At 43.9% G+C, this 22,372-nt stretch overlaps 1 protein-coding gene across 1 annotated transcript; it reads left to right on the top strand.

Moving 5' to 3' along the window:
- On the top strand, positions 1-21,643 carry LOC311147203 (schwannomin-interacting protein 1-like). The gene is made up of 7 exons (XM_084183841.1): positions 1-135; positions 3,328-3,440; positions 16,711-16,828; positions 17,073-17,276; positions 19,560-19,683; positions 19,993-20,086; positions 20,395-21,643. The coding sequence occupies exons 1-7, from the start codon at positions 106-108 to the stop codon at positions 20,471-20,473; spliced, it is 762 nt and encodes a 253-aa protein (XP_084039967.1). The 5' UTR covers positions 1-105; the 3' UTR covers positions 20,474-21,643.
- The last annotated feature ends 729 nt before the right edge of the window (positions 21,644-22,372 follow it).

Below are 22,372 nucleotides of genomic sequence, written 5' to 3'. Positions count from 1 at the left end.
ATAATCTCTTCCTCCCACCTCCCTTCTGCATGAGTGGGTCTCCTGGGTCTGGCTCACTGCAGTGTATGGAAGGGTAGGGCTGCTGCCTGTACAATGTGCTGAAGAATGGTGCACCAGGAGAAACGTGTTTACCAGGTATGGTGTGTGTTTACATGTATTTAAATACTGTATGTTAGGTTCATATAGCTATGTTAGGTTCATATAGGTTTGTTAGGTGAATGTGTGGGTTATGTACAGTATGTGTGTGATTGTATCACGCAAGGGTGTGTCCGTGTGTATATTTGACAAGATTGTGCGTCTATTTCCGACTACATATATTAGCCTGTAGTTTTTGGTTTGCGATCCTGTCTGTACATTTCTGGTGTGTATGTTTTTTGGAGGTGTGCATTTCTGCGTATGTGCTGCTAGGTGTATGTGTACGTGTGAGGTGTGTTAGTGTTTCGCAGAGGTGGTGTGTACATTTTGGTGTGTACATTTTGTAAAATGCGTTAGACTTTGTTTGAGTGTATGTTAATGCCATGATTTTTACAGTTCAATAAGACATACAGTATCATATACCTAAAACATCATACAGTGTGGGTTGTTTATGTTTCATATGGGCTGCGGTGTAGATGGTCTATCTACCCAGTAGGACAGTACCTGGCTGTGTGTAGATGGTCTATCTACCCAGTAGGACAGTACCTGGCTGTGGTGTAGATGGTCTATCTACCCAGTAGGACAGTACCTGGCTGTGTGTAGATGGTCTATCTACCCAGTAGGACAGTACCTGGCTGTGGTGTAGATGGTCTATCTACCCAGTAGGACAGTACCTGGCTGTGTGTAGATGGTCTATCTACCCAGTAGGACAGTACCTGGCTGTGGTGTAGATGGTCTATCTACCCAGTAGGACAGTACCTGGCTGTGTGTAGATGGTCTATCTACCCAGTAGGACAGTACCTGGCTGTGGTGTAGATGGTCTATCTACCCAGTAGGACAGTACCTGGCTGTGGTGTAGATGGTCTATCTACCCAGTAGGACAGTACCTGGCTGTGTGTAGATGGTCTATCTACCCAGTAGGACAGTACCTGGCTGTGTGTAGATGGTCTATCTACCCAGTAGGACAGTACCTGGCTGTGGTGTAGATGGTCTATCTACCCAGTAGGACAGTACCTGGCTGTGTGTAGATGGTCTATCTACCCAGTAGGACAGTACCTGGCTGTGGTGTAGATGGTCTATCTACCCAGTAGGACAGTACCTGGCTGTGGTGTAGATGGTCTATCTACCCAGTAGGACAGTGCCTGGCTGTGGTGTAGATGGTCTATCTACCCAGTAGGACAGTACCTGGCTGTGTGTAGATGGTCTATCTACCCAGTAGGACAGTACCTGGCTGTGTGTAGATGGTCTATCTACCCAGTAGGACAGTACCTGGCTGTGGTGTAGATGGTCTATCTACCCAGTAGGACAGTACCTGGCTGTGTGTAGATGGTCTATCTACCCAGTAGGACAGTACCTGGCTGTGTGTAGATGGTCTATCTACCCAGTAGGACAGTACCTGGCTGTGTGTAGATGGTCTATCTACCCAGTAGGACAGTACCTGGCTGTGTGTAGATGGTCTATCTACCCAGTAGGACAGTACCTGGCTGTGGTGTAGATGGTCTATCTACCCAGTAGGACAGTACCTGGCTGTGTGTAGATGGTCTATCTACCCAGTAGGACAGTACCTGGCTGTGGTGTAGATGGTCTATCTACCCAGTAGGACAGTACCTGGCTGTGTGTAGATGGTCTATCTACCCAGTAGGACAGTACCTGGCTGTGGTGTAGATGGTCTATCTACCCAGTAGGACAGTACCTGGCTGTGTGTAGATGGTCTATCTACCCAGTAGGACAGTACCTGGCTGTGGTGTAGATGGTCTATCTACCCAGTAGGACAGTACCTGGCTGTGGTGTAGATGGTCTATCTACCCAGTAGGACAGTACCTGGCTGTGTGTAGATGGTCTATCTACCCAGTAGGACAGTACCTGGCTGTGTGTAGATGGTCTATCTACCCAGTAGGACAGTACCTGGCTGTGTGTAGATGGTCTATCTACCCAGTAGGACAGTACCTGGCTGTGTGTAGATGGTCTATCTACCCAGTAGGACAGTAACTGCCTTGGGTCTCCAGTGTGAGGAGACTAGAGTGGGTGGAGTGTTGGCTGCTCCCTCTACAATGGGAGCGTCCATCTGTGATTTATGACGTTACATCACAGCACCATCTAATCACTGTGTGTGTGTGTCTCTGTGTGTGTGTGTGTGTGTGTGTACATACATGTGTGCATACGTGTGTGTGTAATGTCACAAACTGTGAGTGGGCCTGAGGGATGTGGGCCCAGTCATGGACTGTAAATATAGAATCTGGAGAGGAAAATCATGTTTACTGTAGCATGATGCATTTCCATTGGATCTCTATCTATGTGGTTGCAGGAGCAGGCCTATATGAAGAAAGGATCTGTAGGTCGACCTAAAAGCAATATGACACAAACAACCTGCCCAGGACAAAATGTTATTTAGGATGTAGTGGCTATAGAGAACAAACAGAAAGAATAGGAAGAGAAGGAGAGAACAGAGAAGCAGAGAAACAGAGAGAGAGGTAGATCAAACAGTGGTCAGACAAGGGAGATGGGACAGATCAGGTAAAGAGAGAAAGAGGAGAGGAGAGTTAAGATGACAAAAGAGATCAAAGGCGAGGACAAAGAAAGATGAGATGAAAATCAATGCAAGATGACTGGATGTTTATCTGTGTGTGTGTCTGTGGTGTGTGTGTGTGTGTGTGTGTGTGTGTGTGTGTGTGTGTGTGTGTGTGTGTGTGTGTTTGTGTGTGTGTGTGTGTGGTGTGCTCTTTCCCTTCTCTTCACGACTCATTGAGTCGGCAGTGATTTAGCATCCAAGCATTAAGTCAGACTCCGTTTAAAACGCTCCATCCATCCCTTCTTCTTCCTCCTCCCTCCATTCCTCCACCCATCTCTTCTCTTTGTGTGCTTGTGTGACCATACCCCAACTCGACATCTTCTTATTCCCTTGGTTTAAGCAATAGTATACGTTATTCGTTGTTATACTGACTATAGTTTTCACATTTGATTTATAATGAGCCCATCTACTATATAGTTTAATGTTGTAGGCTATATTTTAATGTCATCCAATCATCTTAGTTTGCTGTGCCTCTTAAAAACGCCAATACATTAAAATCCTTCATCTTTATCATTGGGTTGATGGCTGTTTTTATCATCAAGGTTTATTGTGGTGTTGTTGTAGTATTGTACTGTGGTATTATTGGAGTATTGATCTCTTCTATATGCCTCCACCTCCACCAGGCCCAGAGAAATGACAGAGAGTCCATCAGGCAGAAGCTAGCCTTTGGCAGTTTCTATGACGACGAGGAGCCAGCAATCTACACCAGCTGCAGCAAGAATGGCATACCCTCCCGGTGGGTTTGTGTGATGGTGATAATGCATGTGTTAACCTGATAGTGTTCGTCTGTCTGCTTGCTTGTGCTCTTTATCTGAAATAGGTAGGTCCAGTTGAAATATTTTGAGTTTAATTTAGTGTGTGTTGTAGTATTATGAAATAAGGGATCGCCCATAGTTTCAGGACAGTTGAAGCTGCTGCAGTTTCAGTATGCGATAATAGCATCGTACTACAAATATAGAGTCAGTTGTATTGCACCCTTTCCACCACTAGATGGTGTGATGCTGTGGCGCACAGTGAGTGTTTGACATACTTTCTAGTGGAAGAGAGCTAGGCACAGGTCTAGGATCAGCTTTCCTTCTGGCAGAAACTGATCAGCGTCTAGGGGGAGCCTCATTCTACTCCTTGAATAGAGAGCAGAGACGGTAGAGAAAGTGAGACACCCCACTCCCTATTTTTTTATGATTGGGGCGGGGCCCACTCAGGTCTACTTATTTCCCCTGGGCGAGACATCTCACTGGTGAGTGGGAGGGGACAATAAGGGAGTGAACGTTATTTATAATAAGGTTTACATGGAGAAAATGGATGGCCCTCCCTTCAGCAAAATAGATTATCCCTCCCTGAACGCTTAAAAACAAAAACAAATGACCCTCCCCTATACCCAAAATAATAATGAAAACATAAAGTGGATAGCAGAGAACATGCTTACCGTTTCCTCTCACTTCTTGGACAGACGAGCCTTAGATATGCAGTTTTAGAAACTGTTCTTCATCCTGCAAGCATTAGATGGCAACGCAGGAATTTTGATAGCGCAAAGAGCTGTGGGCCAGAAGGTTGTGGGTTCGCAGACCACCGTGGGCAAGAGCAGGGGTGGAAAGATTTCCTTTATAGTAAAAGTATTGCATGAAAAAATAGCCTTTTTAAAAATGTCATGCAATTCTATGCCATGTTACATATTAGCTGAATCTTTTTTAATACCAAACAAATTACCGAAATTACAGGCTAAGAATGGACAGAGAGATAGGCCTATGTGTTCATTTGATCATATTTCTCTAATGCCAAATCAGTGTGTCGTGTTTGCAACGAAACTGTCCCTGTTTGCAAATAATTAAATCTGAGACGTCATTAGGAATCTGAGCATGGTACTTTCAAAAGTTAGGCCTACCTTTCCACCCCAGACAGAGTAGGCCTACTGACGGAAAAAAATGTAAGCTTTAACTGCTGGCTACTCTTCTTCCATTGCTTAACCCAACGAAAGAAGGTCACAAGTGTTTCCCTAAAAGCTGTCTGGGTTTAAACATACTCTAGGCCTGTTGTACAGAAAGTGAATAGACAGAATTAGATTACTTCCCAAGCAAAGTCCATTTTATGTCTCCTTGGCTATAGAAGGTTGTAGCTCAGCCTCTGAATGTAAAAGAAACTAAACGTATTTAGTCAGCCACCAACTGTGCAAGTTCTCCCACTTAAAAAGATGAGAGAGGCCTGTAATTTTCATCATAGGTACACGTCAACTATGACAGACAAATTGAGGAAAAAAAATCCAGAAAATCAAATTGTAGGATTTTTAATGATTTTATTATCATTTTGTCTGTCATAGTTGACGTGTACCTATGATGAAAATTACAGGCCTCTCTCATCTTTTTAAGTGGGAGAACTTGCACAATTGGTGGCTGACTAAATACTTTTTTCCCCCACTGTATGCATCGGAGTCACATAATTCCCAGGTATTTTACAGCTTGTTTCTAACATAAAGCATTGTGGGCTAAAGTGCTAATCAGATCTGTTTTATTTTCTTCAAAACTAAGGGGTAGGCCTGTGCTTTTTACCATTTTCTTTAACTTTACAGCCCTTCACTGACACGGAGGTAGGCTATTTAAAGAGTGCATGGTGGGTGGAGGAATTGACCGACACATCTATGGATATAGCAGCCTATAGCCTAATTTCATCTGTCAAACAGGTAGGCCGACCTCTTATTTCTTAAATAGGAAGAAATAGGCTCCAACACAAAGCCTTTGTCACGTTGTATACTGATAGAAGACGGACGCAGGAATACTATAATAATATTTTTTTGTATTACTCTACCCAACATAAGGTACGTCATGGAAAACGACAGGGACGAAGCACAAAACAAACACGTATATATAAATATACACTGTGGCTTGCGAAAGTACTCACCCTCCATGGCATTTTTCCTATTTTGTTGCCTTACAACCTGGAATGAAAACATATTTTTGGGGGGTTTGTATCGTTTGATTTACACAACATGCCTACCACTTTGAAGATGCAAAATATTTTTTGGGGTGAAACAAACTAGAAATAAGACAAAAAAACAGAAAACTTTAGCGTGCATAACTATTTACCCCCCTCGAAGTTAATACTTTGTAGAGCCACCTTTTGCAGCAATTACAGCTGCAAGTCTCTTGGGATATGTCTCTATAAGCTTGGTACATCTAGCCACTGGGATTTTTGCCCATTCTTCAAGGCAAAACTGCTCCAGCTCCTTCAAGTTGGATGGGTTCCGCTGGTGTACAGCAATCTTTAAGTCATACCACAGATTCTCAATGACGAGAACGGTGGTGTTCCCCTAGGAGGGGGGGAAGGTCAGTGACAAGGTCCACCGAGAGGTGAGACCAGGATCGTTGTGGAACCGGCAGGGGAAGGAGCTTTCCATTAGGGAGGTGTCTGGGTGTCTCAGACTGGGCACAGATGGACCAAGAAGAGACGTAAACCCGGACGTCCCTAGCCAAGGTGGGCCACCAGTACTTCTCAGTCAGGCAGGCGATGGTACGGCCTATCCCAGGATGACCCAACACAGGCGCTGTGTGCGCCCAGGAAAGGAGGAGGTCCCGCACACCCGTGGGCAAGTAGGCACGGTTCTCCGGGCACTGTGCAGGTACGGGTTCCGTACGCAGTCCCTGCCATATGTCGGCGTCCACGTCCCACACCACTGGCGCAATGATACGGAACGGAGGGATGATGGGGTTCTCCTCTTCCTGCCTCTCCTCTGCGTCATAGTGGCGAGACAGGGCGTTCGGCTTCACGTTCTTCGAGCCTGGTCTATAGGAAAGCGTGAATTGGATCCTGGCGAAGAATAGAGCCCACCTGGCCTGTCTCGGGTTTAGCCTCGTCGCTGCCCTGATGAACTCCAGGTTGTGGTGGGGAGGTAGGCGTGTAGCCTGGGTCTTAGAGAAAACCCAGTCCAGATCCTGGTATTCCTCCTGTAAATCCACTTGAGTGGCGTGGTCCGGACTTTCCACCATAGTAGTGTTGACAGACACCGCGAGACACCTCCCCTGACACTCCTGCGACCAACCCAGCAGTCTCCTCTCAGACCAGGAAATAACAGGGTTATGCCAACTCAACCAGGGGAGACCTGAAACAACGGGGTGCGTGGGGGTGCCTATAATCAAAAAGGTGATCTGTTCTAAATGAGTGTCCTGGGTCAGCAGAGAAACAGGAACAGTGATGTGATGTATGAGCCCTGTCCCTATTGGACGATTATCCAGAACTCAAACCGAAATGGGTGACTGTAGGGGAACCAAAGGAATGCGTAATGTAGTGGCCAGTGCGCTATCTAAAAGATTCCCGGCAGCTCCGGAATCAATCAGAGCTAACGGGAGTGAGGGGCTAGGGTATTCAGGGAATTTAATGGAAAAACACACTGGTTGAGTTGACAGAAAAGGAGAGGAGATCTTGCATCCTCCCTGGGTTGGAGCAGGGGAATTCCCTGGCTTGTCACCTCCTCACCTATTAGTGGATAGAGGGCAGGTCGGGGAGAAATTACCCCTTTCTCCACAATAGGAGCAGAGGCCCAGATTCCTCCTTCTCCTACGCTCTGCCTCGGGCAAACGTGCAGAGCCCACCTCCATCGGCTCTGGCCACGGAGCAGGTGTAGCCATGGGCTCCGGATTCCGCGCAGGTCTTCGTTGTGACCGCAGGAGGTTGTCCAACCGGATCGCCATGCTGATGAGCTGGTCGAGTGACAGGTTGTCATCACGGCAGGCTAACTCCATCTGTACCTCCTCCTGCAGTCTGCTGCAGAAAACGGTGACCAGAGCCAACTCGTTCCATCCGGTGGAGGCCGCGATGGTCCAGAACTCCAGGGCGAACTCCGAGGCAGTCTTAGATCCCTGGTGTATTCGGAGTAGACGCTCACCCCCCTCTCGGGCCTCCACAGGATGATCAAACACCGGGCGGAAGAGGAGGGTGAAGCGCTCGTAGGACTCGACCTCGGGTCCGCCCGTTTCCCAGACCGCGGCACCCCAGTCCAGGGCCCGTCCGGTCAGTGCTGAGATGACTGTGGCAACCCTGTCTCTCCCGGAGACAACCCTGTCTCTCCCGGAGACAGGATGGTTGCCAGCACGCTGTCCATGGTGCTGCCGAGTCTGGAGAGAGTCCTCGTGATGCTGGACTGTCTCTACGATGGTCGCCAGCTCAGCCTTTCCCGCTGTCTCCATTTTTATGGGTTGATTATTCTGTCACGTTGTATACTGATAGAAGACAAGCGCAGGAATACGTAATAGAGTTTTTTATTACTCTACCCAACATAAGGTATGTCATGGAACATGATGGGGACGAAGCCCAAAACTCAGGGATGTAACCCAAACAATGGAGCGAGGTGAAAATGTGTATTCCTCTAAATAATACACAGGACGAGACCCGTAATAACAAGTGCACAATTACTCGGCATGTAAACTGTAATACAATGTACTCACGAGACCAACGGACATGGGACAATAATCGACAAGGACAATGGGGAACAGAGGGCACATACAGTATATACACCTACTAATCAGGGGGAATGGGAACCAGGTGTGCGTAATGAGACAAGACAGTCCGTGGTTGGTGGTAATGAACCAGATCAGTGACGCCTAGAAGGCCGGTGACGTAGACCTCCGGAGCTGGTGAACGAAATGAGCAGCAGTACCGGGGGGATCCGTGACAGCCCTCTTGTTGTTTGACTTTACTTACTAAAATCAAGACTGTTTAAATGAATAATGCCTACTTGAATTTGCCTACTTTCAGCACCATGAGCTGTCCATTTCCGATTGATTGTGCCGCGGCTGCAGCTTCAAGTTTCAGCACCACAATGTAAGTTACTCAAATCTGGCTTATTGAGAGGAGAATAACTCTGATAAATACATATTGGGCAAAAAACATATTGTTTTTAATCAAATCAATTATAGTAGTAGCAAGCTATCAAAATTGACGTTAGGGTTGGAATGTCCATTGCCGTGTGTAAAGCAGCCTAGTTTTATTTAAACCATTCCAGCAGCTATCTTAGAAATACAACTTTTCTCTGTGCTTCTCTGAGCATGCACTTCATAGCTTGTAGCGTATAGGGTATGGGTAATTGATTGAGACCACACTAAATAGCCTATAGGCGCACTTGATATTGCACGCTCAGCAGAGAATCAGAGATGAGGGGCGGCATCTGGCACACATCGATATATATAGGCTAATAAGCAACTAATTCTAAAACACTGAAAAATATTGAAATTTCATCAATTACAAATACTAAATACTAAACCCTCCCCTTGACTGAAATGTAAAAAGCGCCCCTATTTTCCTCCAGGTAACCATGCTGTAAATTCCGATCCATCCCTAAGTAGACCAGAGCCAGCTGTTCCATCTCTCGCGTGAGCATGCCAGATATTATGGAGGAACCGTGAGCTCACACAGAAAGAGCATGCTCACGGGGAAAAGCATGCTCACGTGAAAAAAAGCATGCTCACGGGGGAAAAGCATGCTCACAGGAAAAAAGCATGCTCACGCAAGAGAGGCAACGCCCACTTACACAGACAGGAACTTGGACCATTTTTAAAGATTGTAAACGGCCTGAGTAAACTCTGATTTATCCACCATCTTTGTAGAGAGTACTCAAATATAAACCACTAGCGCATTGGAAATTAATAATTTGATTTAATGCAATTCCCCCTCCTGCAAATCCAAAATGTGTGTATCTGTTCAGCTCTTTGGTCTATGGATAGGCTACACAATATTCTCACCTTTGGAGAATTTACAGAGCTCCCGCTAGCCGTGGGATCATGGTACTTTCAACGTTGGCCTCCCATGAACTCATGTTATCCATATTTTAAAAAAACGTATAGGAGGGCTCCAGACTTAGATTTGCAGGAATGCATGAAAAAAATATTTTGTTTTGCAATACCTAAACTAGTGATTGGCATGTCTTTTATTCTATACTTTTAGTGTAAAAAAAGGGCTCCAGAATTGCAGATTAATTTTGTTAAATAGAGATTAATTAGCTTAGCTACATCTTCTGTGTAAAATAAGCTATCACATACAGGGCCGGATTAAGAAATCATAGGCCCCCGGGGCTTTTTTTTATAGACCCCCTCAAATCCCCACCCCACCGAATCACCTCCCCCTTCCAGGCACACCATCATTTTCTGTAAACAAATCCATGCACCAAGATGCGTGGTACATTGACTGTTGAAGAAAAAGGCCCTTTATAATACACCGTAATAACTTTTGCCATGTGACATAAGCTACAGTTGAGTAGAGGAAGTCTTAGGATTTCCACACATGGGGATTTTTTCGCAGGGTCAAATATAAATCTGCCTTTTAAAAACGCTTTTCATGCAATTCTACGTCATTTACATGAAGACATTAGCTGAATCTTTTTTAATATCACACAAATGACAGAAATGAGTCGCTACTAAGACACTAGCTAGGTTTCAATCCAATTGGCAACAGATTTTCATGCAAATATTCTAAAATCCGCATAACAGTATGCGCATTTTCCCACCTGAGATCTGTTTCCATCAAATTGACTTGTTGCAGATAAGACTTTGCATGATGACATAGTGCACATAAAAATAACTTTTGCAGTTAAATTCCTAAGTTAAATGGCTTTCCATCACATTTTCAACTCTACTGATGGTTTTCTCACAAACAGCATGTATAGAATGCATACATGATGAGACTATTATGGACTAAAGAGCAAGATCATAGCCGCTGGAAGTAGGGGCGACCCCACCCCCGCAGCACCCCCACCGCCCGCAGCACCCCCACCCCCCGCAGCACCCCCACCCACAAACATCTCCCTGCGGGTATGAGCGAGCCAAGCATCGATGATCATGTCACCAGAATAAGACCCTCGATATTTATTGGAAAAGAGCATCAAGCTCATCACCGTGCCCTTTCACCACCCTGTGAAGTTCATCATAATTTATTTAATCTGTAGCCTAATAAATTGCATGCTTTCCTGAGGAGTGGTAGTGGGAGGACCACACAACATGTCATCCCGTGACTCCAAGTTTACTTCGAGATGGTTATTATATCAATATTTGCGCATGTTTCCACTGACATTTCTTGCATAATTCATTTTACCGACACAAAAAGATCCCACCTTGTCTAGCGGATTTTGTTTTGTCGACATTTGGAAAGTTTACCAAAAATCAATCAGGCCTGTCATGACATTTCTTATCCGACATGCACTTTACTCTCATAAAAAGGTTGGATGGAAACCTGATTATTGACAAACTGAGATCAATCTGGTCTTGAAATAAAACAAACAATAGCCCAGGCCAATGAAGCAACACACAGATTGTACAATATTAGGAGGCAATATACTGTATATACAGTATATATATCATAGGCTACAGTAGCAGACAGCTGCAACCAACCATAGAAATAGAATCCATAGATGGCAATTCCCATTCAAGTCAGGACTGGCATACATTGCTAGTGTACCCATGAGTTTAACAGTCAAATTGCAAGGGTTACAAAACCCTTCTATGGATTACAAGGCAACAAGCTGTAGCCTATATTTGGCTCACATACTGCCCAAATTGCCGCCTTCCCAACTGTAGGCATACTGGTAACTGCAAAATAAAGGAAACACTTGAGTAAACAAAGGATACAAAGTACATATATGTTATGGTATGGGGTGCATTTTCCTCTGATCTATGCCAAGGTGCATTGAAGCTGTTCTGGCAGCTCGTGGTCGCGCAACACCCTTTTATAAAAAATAATAGTGGATTAAGTTTTATCACAAGCACGTACTGGTATCTGCCAAAATATAAGGTAACCCAAACATAAAGTGTCTTAAACTATTGATCCTCTGTGGCTAAATTATGCTCTCTGGTGTACAGTATACTGAAAACCAAAATATAAACGCAACATGAGCTGAAATAAAATATCACAGAACGTTTCCATACGCACAAAACGCATATTTCTCTAAAATGTTTAGCACAAATGTGTTTACATCCCTGAGCATTTCTCCTTTGCCAAGGTAATCCTTCCACCTGACAGGTGTGGCATATCAAGAAGCTGATTAAACAGCATGAGAAATACACAGGTGCACCTTGTGCTGGGGACAATAAAAGGCCACTCTTAAATGTGCAGTTTTGTCACAAAACACAAGGCCACAGATGTCTCAAGTTTTGAGGGAGCGTGCAATTGGCATGCTGACTGCAGGAATGTCCAACAGAGCTGTTGCCAGAGAATTTGATGTTCATTTCCCTACTATAAGCCACCTTCAATGTCATTTTAGAGAATTTGGCAGTACGTCCAACCGGCCTCACAACCGCAGACCACGTGTAACCACGTCAGCCCAGGACCTCCACATCCGGCTTCTTCCCCTGCGGGATCGTCTGAGACCAGCCACCCGGACAGCTGATGAAACTGAGGAGTATTTATGTCTGTAATAAAGCCCTTTTGTGGGGAAAAACTCATTCTGATTGGCTGGGCCTGGCTCCCAAGTGGGTGGGCCTATGCCCTCCCAGGCCCACCCATGGCTGTGTCCCTGCCCAGTCATGTGAAATCCATAGATTAGGGCATGATTTATTTATTTCAATTGACTGATTTCCTTATATGAACTGTAACTCAGTAAAATCGTTGAAATTGTTGCGTGTTGCATTTATATTTTTGTTCATAATAATTATCAAGCCATTTAGCGAGCTACTTCCGGGCAAAAACACAACCACTGGTCTAGGGGATAGGGGGACATTTGGGATTGGCCCTTTGTCTGGAAGCAGCAGATGTCTTTTTTTATTCATATTAATGTCAACGTTAGTTTATCCTGAAATGAGTCATTTAGGCATTGAAGCAGAGAAAACCCCACAGGGGGTGACAAGAAAATGTATAGAGAAAGACAGAGTGGCTTCCTGGAAAGCTACATTGTTTTCTCAGTCTTTCACCCAGTAACAGTAACACAAGGGCTTCATTCTAAAGGGCAAGACGAGAGTCACTGACTGTAAATGGCTGAACGGGGAAGCATGCAGATGTAAAAAGCATACAGCACATGTACACACTGATCAATGTAATACTCTCACACTGACTTATAAATACTCATCAGCTCATAGCATAGCGCAAACACACAAAAACAACTGCACAATGTCACTTCAAATGACACAAATGTCACATGCTAAAATACTGTGCATTCACACGTAACCACTGAACCCACAAACCCAAAGCATACTACACCCACACACTGTAGGTGTATGAGTATAGACGCACAAGGTTACGCCAAGCCTTCAGAAATGGCAAGTCTCTCTGACGAGTGAACTTGAGTACCTACACCTACACCTTTTCCTGGAAAAGAGGTTGGTGTTTATCCTAAATAAAAGGGACCACCCCCTTTCAGTCCAGTTTAGGGAAGTGCTCATCTGTCTGTGGTCCAGCTACTGGAAATAAAGAAGTGTTGCCTCTTTCTGTCCACTGCTCCTATTGAATGTTCTCTAGTCACATGACCCTTAGTGGAGGTCAAAGTGTACCTACCGGTACATTGTAAGGTGGAAATTCCAATGCTAACAGGCGTTTGGGGGTTGGGTGCGGTTCCTATTCCAACTTTGAAGAAGGAAGTCTAGGTTTCAACCAAATTCTCACATCTTGTTTAGTGAGAGCTCCTTGAATGAATGATGTATGAACTATTATGATGACTGAAAAGTCTTGCTTACTGAACGTGACTGAGAGTCTGTTTGACTCGTCATCACTGTGGCTGAGAGATTTCAATGGTTCCAATTATTATGTCATGTTATGGATCTGGTTGTTTCATTTAACTTTTTGTTGTTGCTTGTTTTCCCTATTAAGGAAAAGCCTTATTGAGCTGGGTTGATGCAAAGCTGTTATAACAGTGACGACATATGATGTTACTAAATGAAACCGCACAATGCCCAAGGTAACCGAAAATGTCCCGAAAATCCGGGACACTCAAATTAGTATGATACGTTGAAGTTGGTATGGTTACATAAGACAGAAGGTAAATACAGCGAACTTCTAGCAACCCAAAGGTTGCGTGTTCAAATCTTATCATGGACAACTTTAGCATTTTAGCTAATTAGCGACTTACTACTTACTACTTTGTTAGCTACTTTGGAAATATTTAGCATGTTAGCTAACCCTTCCCCAAACACTAACCTTAACCCTTTAACCTAACTCCTAACCCTAACCTTAACCCCTAACCCTAACCCCTAGTCTAGCTAATGTTAGCCACCTAGCTATTGTTAGCAACAACAAATTGGAATTCGTAACATATCATATAAATTGGAATTCGTAACATATCATACGAAACGGATGATGGACGTCCACAAATTAATACATACCATACGAAACGTAACATATCATACTAAATGGAGGGAGAACAATTCACGTTTACTATGTTACATCAACCCCTGAGTCCAGGTTGCACACAATCCCTTCTGCCCTCATTCACTCCCCTGTGTGGATCTGAGGGAAGGGAAGGGGAAGGGGATACCTAGTCAGCTGCACAACTGAATGCATTCAACCAAAATGTGTCTTCCGCATTTAACCCAACCCCTCTGAATCCGTGAGGTGCGGGGTCGCTGCCTTAATTGAAGGCTATGTCATCGGCGCCCGGGGAACTGTTGTCGTCGGGGGTTAACTGCCTTGCTGAATAACAGAACGGCAGATTTTTCCACCTTTCTGGCTCAGGGATTTGAACCAGCGACCTTTCGGTTACTGGCCCAATGCTCTTAACAGCTAGGCTACCTGCCACCTCTATGACTGGGTGACTGGTGTAAAAGCAATAGCTCCACCTTTCATGTTTTTTGAAAGTCAGATCTCAGATCAGCAAAGGAGAGTTAATGAAATGCAGCCAGGATTTGAAGGGGTTATATGGGCCAGGGGTAGGAGTTATATGGATTAGGGGTAGGAGTTATATGGATCAGGGATAGGAGTTATATGGATCAGTGGTAGGAGTTATATGGATCAGGGGTAGGACTTATATGGATTAGGGGTAGGAGTTATATGGATCAGGGGTAGGTGTTATATGGATCAGTGGTAGAAGTTATATGGATCAGGGGTAGGAATATATATGGATCAGAGGTAGGAGTTATATGGATCAGGGGTAGGTGTTATATGGATCAGGGGTAGGAGTTATATGGATCAGGGGTAGGAGTTATATGGATTGGGTAGGTGTTATATGGATCAGGGGAACGGTTATATGGATCAGGGGTAGGAGTTATATGGATCAGGGGTAGGGTTATATGGATCCGGGGTAGGATTATATGGAAAGGGTAGGAGTTATATGGATCAGGGGTAGGCGTTATATGGATCAGGGGTGGTAGGAGTTATATGGATCTGGGGTAGAAGTTATATGGATCAGGGTAGGGGTAGGTATTCTATGGATCAGGGGTAGGCGTTATATGGATCAGGGGTAGGGTTTATATGGATCAGGGGTAGGAGTTATATGGATCAGGGGTAGGTCTTATATGGATCAGGGGTAGGAGTTATATGGATCAGGGGTAGGTGTTAAATGGATAAGGGTAGGAGTTATATGGATCAGGGGTAGGCGTTATATAGATCAGGGGTAGGAGTTATATGGATCAGGGGTAGAAGTTATATGGATCAGGGGTAGGAGTTATATGGATCAGGGGTAGGAGTTATATGGATCAGGGGTAGGAGTTATATGGATCAGGGGTAGGAGTTAAATGGATAAGGGTAGGAGTTATATGGATCAGGGGTAGAAGTTATATGGATCAGGGTAAGTGTTCTATGGATCAGGGGTAGGTGTTCTATGGATCAGGGGTAGGAGTTATATGGATCAGGGGTAGGTGTTATATGGATCAGGGGTAGGAGTTATATGGATCAGGGGTAGGCTTTATATGGATCAGGGGTAGGCGTTATATGGATCAGGGGTAGGTGTTATATGGATCAGGGGTGGCAGGAGTTATATGGATCAGGGGTAGGTGTTATATGGATCAGGGTAGAGGTAGGTGTTATATGGATCAGGGGTAGGGTTATATGGATCAGGGGTAGGGTTATATGGATCAGGGGTATGGTTATATGGATCAGGGGTAGGGTTATATGGATCAGGGGTAGGATTATATAGATCAGGGGTAGGGTTATATGGATCAGGGGTAGGGTTATATGGATCAGGGGTAGGAGTTGTATGGATCAGGGGTAGGTGTTATATGGATCAGGGGTAGGGTTATATGGATCAGGGGTAGGGTTATATGGATCAGGGGTAGGTGTTATATGGATCAGGGGTAGGGTTATATGGATCAGGGGTAGGGTTATATGGATCAGGGGTAGGGTTATATGGATCAGGGGTAGGATTATATAGATCAGGGGTAGGGTTATATGGATCAGGGGTAGGGTTATATGGATCAGGGGTAGGAGTTGTATGGATCAGGGGTAGGTGTTATATGGATCAGGGGTAGGGTTATATGGATCAGGGGTAGGGTTATATGGATCAGGGGTAGGTGTTATATGGATCAGGGGTAGGGTTATATGGATCAGGGGTAGGGTTATATGGATCAGGGGTAGGAGTTATATGGATCAGGGGTAGGTGTTATATGGATCAGGGGTAGGAGTTATATGGATCAGGGGTAGGGGTTATATGGATCAGGGGTAGGTGTTATATGGATCAGGGTTAGGAGTTATATGGATCAGGGGTAGGAGTTGTATGGATCAGGGGTAGGAGTTATATGGATCAGGGGTAGGAGTTATATGGATCAGGGGTAGGAGTTGTATGGATCAGGGGTAGGAGTTATATGGATCAGGGGTAGGGTTATATGGATCAGGGGTAGGAGTTGTATGGATCAGGGGTAGGAGTTGTATGGATCAGGGGTAGGGCTATATGGATCAGGGGTAGGATTTGTATGGATCAGGGGTAGGGTTATCTGCCTTTCCCTCCTGCTCCCCTTTTTTTCAGGCTGTGATTTGATTGTTCTCCCTATCTCTCCCTCTCCTTATTTCACCCTCTCCTTCTCTCTCTCTCTCTCTCTCTCTCTCTCTCTCTCTCTCTCTCTCTCTCCGTCCCTCTCTCTCTCTCTCTCTCTCTCTCTCTGTGTCACTGTCAGGCCTCAAAACGGTGTGAACCTGCAGGTGTGTTTTGTGAATGACAGCAACAGTGACAAGGACAGCGATGCAGAGGACAGCAGGACAGAGACCAGCCTGGACACGCCGCTTTCACCCGTGGTACACGCTAAAGATGTAGATGTGTGTATGTGGTGTGTGCTCTCCACATTCATTCACACAACTGATACATTGGAACCTGACTCAACAGGAGCAAAATAATCTAATTGACTGTGGAATGTGTGTGTGAGCACACACACCAATGTGTTTGATGACTCTGAAGTATGCATGTATTTACATTACTGTCTATGATTCTGTATAACTAGCATGTGTGTGTGTACTTACTGTGGTGTGTGTGTCCATCCAGAGCAAGCAGAGTTCGTCCCTGTCGGACCGGGACACGGGAGAGGATGACTCGGACCCCCTGGAGGACTGTGGCTTCTGGCGGGTGCAGCGGCGGCTCCAAGAGGAGGCCCGGGTGGCACTGGCGTTGGCTCGCCCCATGGCCCGCATGCAGGTAGAGGTGGAGAGACAGATCCAGCTCCACCGTCGCTCGCCTGTCGCCGACCTGGTCAGTGTGTGTGTTGTAGACCTTTCATTTCTGATAAGTTGACTTGGCTGAAGAGAGAGGACACTTGAGGCCATGGTGCTGTCGGAATAACACATTTAATATAGAATTCTTCTGGTTAGTGATCTAGGGTGGTGTAGCGGTCTAATCCATAGCCTCAGGTACACGTCTACAGTATTGACATAGGTTAGTCGACTTAGTGCTTTTTTGGAACAGCTTTAGCACTTCTGAGAAATTGGTGGCTACGTAGATGTAGTGTAATTTCTATATTTTCCCTGCCCCAGAGATTGTGGTGAATGAGTTGTGAATACGACCATACAGTCATTGTGTGTCAGGCCAAGTGAATTCCCCCCTGACTGGAGTTCTACTGAACTGTTGATATGTGTGTCAGTGCCCAAACAAACAATGGTGGGATACTGGCATTTAACTCATCCCGGTTTAAAGAAACTGCTCTAAGTTCAGGATAAATGAAAGGATTGAGTTATTTGCATATACAATGCCTTCAGAAAGTATTCACACCCTTTGACTTTTTCCACATTTTGTTGTGTTACAGCCTGCATTTAAAATGGATTAAATTGATATTTTGTTTCACTGGCCTACACACAATACCCCATAATGTCAAAGTGGAATTATGTTTTCATTTATTTATTTACAAATTCATTAAAAATGAAAAGCTGAAATGTCTTGAGTCAGTAAGTATTCAAGTAAAAATGTGCTTAACAAGTCACATAATAAGTTGCATGGACTCACTCTGTGTGCAATAATAATGTTTAACATTATGTTTCTAATGACTACCTCATCTCTACACCCTACACATACAATTATCTGTAAGGTCCCTCAGTCGAGCAGTGAATTTCAAACACAGATTCAACCATAAAGACCAAGGAGGTTTTCCAATGTCTCGCAAAGAAGGGCACCTATTGGTAGATGGGTAAATAAAAAAAAGGCTGACTTTGAATATCTTTGCGCATGGTGAAGTTATCCATTACACTTTGGATGGTGTATGAATACACCCAGTCACTAAAAAGATACAGGCGTCCTTCCTAACTCAGTTACCAGAGAGGAAGGAAACCGCTCAGGGATTTCACCATGAGTCCAATGGTGACTTTAAAACAGTTACAGAGTTTAATGGCTGTGATAGGAGAAAACTGAGGATGAATCAACAACATTGTAGTTACTCCACAATATTAACCTAAATGACAGAGTGAAAAGAAGGAAACCTGTACTGAATAAAAAATATTCAAAAACATGCATCCTGTAAGGCACTAAAGTAGAACTTTAAAAAATGTTGCAAAGAAATTGACTTTATATCCTGAATACAAAGTGTTATGTTTGGGGCAAATCCAACACAACACATCACTGAGTACCACTCTTCATATTTTCAAGCATGGTGGTGGCTGCATCATGTTATGGGTATGCTTGTCATCGGCAAGGACTAGGGATTTTTTTTAGGATAAAAAGAAACGGAATAGAGCTATGCACAGGCAAAATCATAGAGCAAAAAACCTGGTTCAGTCTGCTTTCCAACAGACACTGGGAGACAAATTCACCTTTCAGCAGGACAATAACCTAAAACACAAGGCCAAATATACACTGGAGTTGCTTACGAAGATGACATTGAATGTTTCTGAGTGTCCGAGTTACAGTAGTGATTTAAATTGGCTCGAAAATCTATGGCAAGATTTGAATAATCTGCAAATATTGTGCAATCCAGGTTTGCAAAGCTCTTAAACTTACCCAGAAAGACACAGCTGTAATTGCTGCCAAAGTTGATTCTAACATTTATTTTTTTATTTTTTTATTTAACCTTTATTTAACCAGTTGAGAATAAGTTCTCATTTACAACTGCGACCTGGCCAAGATAAAGCAAAGCAGTGCGATAAAAAACAACAACACAGAGTTACATATGGGGTAAACAAAACATAAAGTCAAAAATACAACAGAAAATATATATATACAGTGACATGTATTGACTGAATACTTATCTAATCAAATGTTAGAATTCTTCTTCCATTTTGACATTAGAGAATTTTGTGCAGATTGTTGACAAAAAAATAACAATTAAATCAATTTTAATCCCACTTTTTAACACAACAAAATTTGGAAAAAGGTGAGGGGCATGAATACTTTCTGAAAGCACTGTAATCACCCTAACTAACCCCAAAGGCCCAAATACGTTACCTTATTTCTCTCTTCAACATTAGATACAGATGACTGTGCCTAATGTTCACCTGCTTGTCTAGTTAATGTTGTTCTAATGTTGTCCCCATGTCTGTCTGTGTGCAGCTGCTGCACCTGCCCCATATCAGCGAGGGTCTGATGAAGAGGAGTCTGAGGAGGGGAGACATGAGGGACATGAGCCTGGGCCAGCTCCAGGTCATCACCAACGATCTGCACTCGCAGATACAGAGTGAGTACACACACGCACGTATGCACACAAACACTACACACACAATATGTACGTACACACCACAGGAGGCTGGTGAGGGAAGGACGGCTCATAATAATGTATGGAATGGAATAAATGGATTGGTATTAAAACCCATAGAAAGCATTCAATGTATTCCGTTCCAGCAATTACTATAAGCCTGTCCTCCCCAATTAATGTGCCCCCAGCCACATGTGGTACACACGCAATCTACCTTTCATCACCACCATCATAACTCTGTTGTTCCGGGGGCTATGAGGATGTTAAGATAACGTTGTGGTGACGTTGCAGGCCTGAATGAGGAGCTGGTACAGCTGCTGCTGATGAGAGATGAGCTCCATGTGGAGCAGGACGCCATGCTGGTGGACATAGAGGACCTGACCAGGTGAAGATCATATTGTACAGTAATATGATCATAGAAGCACACACACATACATGCATTAATGCACACACACACACACACACACACACACACACACACACACACACACACACTTGCGCACCAACACCACTAACAGCACCACCAATAGGCCTCTGTAGTATCCTTAGTTCTGGAGGTCAAATGCCATGGAAAGGCTCAGCTAAAATACATTCTTATGAAAACAGACTAGTCTTTTTTTTTTAAAGGATCTAATGATGATTTTTCATGCATTCTTTAATGTAACTGTTATTTGTTGTTCTTTCTTGTCACAGGCATGCTCAGAGCCAGCAGAGACACATGGCAGAGCCTAAACGCTCTCCAAATAAAACCCCTGGCCACCTGTCCCCATAATCACCTACGTCACATGACAGCCACAACCACCACAGAACAGTGGTCAACAACCCTGGTCATGGAGACCAATAAGGCATGCAGGCTTTTGTTCCAGGCTAGCACTTTCACACCTGATTCAACTGATCAATATCTTTGATGATTAGGTCATTAGTTAAATCAGGTTTGTTTTAGTGCTGGGCTGGAACAAAAGCCTGGACATGCTTTAGCTCTCCAGAACCAGGGTTGGTATCCACGGCTACAGAGGCACCACACCCATCCCTGAGTCACACAAAGTCCTGAGTTTTAAGTGTTCAGGCAAAACTCCGGGCCCCAGTCATAAACCATGTGTTGTAGTGACGGTTTGATCACAGAAGATGACTAGAGTTCTGTTTGTTGCCCCGCTCAGCCAGTCGCGTGCTTTGTAGAATACTAAACACACATAGCTGTTTGTGCTGTTGCTAAGGAATTAGCTCCTAGGCTTCCCAGTGTATAAACATTGCGGCAACTACACAGATCTTGTATGAATACTTTAGACACACAAATGGATGTAGTACAGCTGTTGTTGCATAATTCCACCTGCTTTAACATTCAGATATTTTGAAGGTTTACTGGTTGACCCTTGATTTTGCCAAATTTACAGACAGATTGCAATGACCTTATTTTTTGTCTGCACTTTAGATTAAATGGAAGATAAGAGTCCTTTTGGTGTTTTTGGTGGCAGGGTTCAAATAATAGGGGTGCTTAACTAATATTGACACCCATATATTCAAAATATTAACATTGGTTTAGCCCAATATTTTTAGGGCGCGCCCAAAGGTCAGTGTGTAATTCGATCCCTGCTTTGTGATCCTAATGCTACTCCACAGAAAAACTATATATTTTAAGACAAAATATTATTGACAAAGTCAAATCGCAATGGTTAAGAACTAAAGATGTCTGAGCTGACTGTTCTTGACACTGGTAAAGTGATAGCTGGTCAGTCTGGGCTACATAAAACAACTTTGCTGAGCATGACATCTTTGTTCACTATGATTAGTCCATCTTCAGCATTTAGAGAATGTCATTTTCTAGCAGCTCTTTTTAAAACATTTCTCCCTCGTATTATACTAAGGCCCTTCAACTGTATTATGCTGCATTCTGAAAATGTTTTGTGTACAGAGATGAAAATTCTATATAAAAGTTTGAAGTGCTTGCGTGTCTTTATTAGTTCATTGTTGTGTTGTTATGGTCAGTCTTGGTAGCCATCCGAACCAGATCTAACTGACAGTAGATGAGACAATCCAAATTAATTCATAAATGGTACAGAAGGATGCTCGAGGGACCAAAGAAGGCTACATTAGCCTACATGTGCCTCATAAATATATATAAACACATAAAACCTATAAATACAAACTACAAAATAAGATAAGGTTATGGTCGCCTACTAGTTGTTTTCTTCTATGGATGTCAACAATTACATAATTAAATTGGCATTAATTCTATGACATAGCTGAATATAGGCAAGTGACTGTTGCATGTGTGTGGATAACAGGCAGTTTCTTCCCTCATTTCTCATGTTGCACTACAAGGCTCCAAACACGTATGTAATTGAGTTTTGACCATAGTGAAAGCCCATACTGAATCATGACCTTGACCTAGGCCTAGCCAACCACTAGAAAGCAGAGGAGGCAACCAGATATTTTCTATCAAACTGTGAGAAACTACTGTGGTTATAGTGGCTACAACCAAAACATCTGATACAATCAACTCAACTCCAGTCAATGTTAATTCCAGTTCCACTCTGGGAAAACGTTCCATTATTGATATCTGGCATCTAGGAAAATTACACAGTGACATTGTTACCTGATTTACTTTCAATTTATATTTTCAAACATTGTTATTGTGCTAGGGAATTCCCTGCCCGGGAAAGTATAAAAACAC

The sequence above is a fragment of the Coregonus lavaretus genome (genome assembly GCF_964263955.1).
Source record: "Coregonus lavaretus genome assembly, chromosome: 19".
Classification (NCBI taxonomy): domain Eukaryota; kingdom Metazoa; phylum Chordata; class Actinopteri; order Salmoniformes; family Salmonidae; genus Coregonus; species Coregonus lavaretus.
Note: the sequence above shows the minus strand (reverse complement) of the source record. Positions and strands in the feature narration are given on the sequence as shown.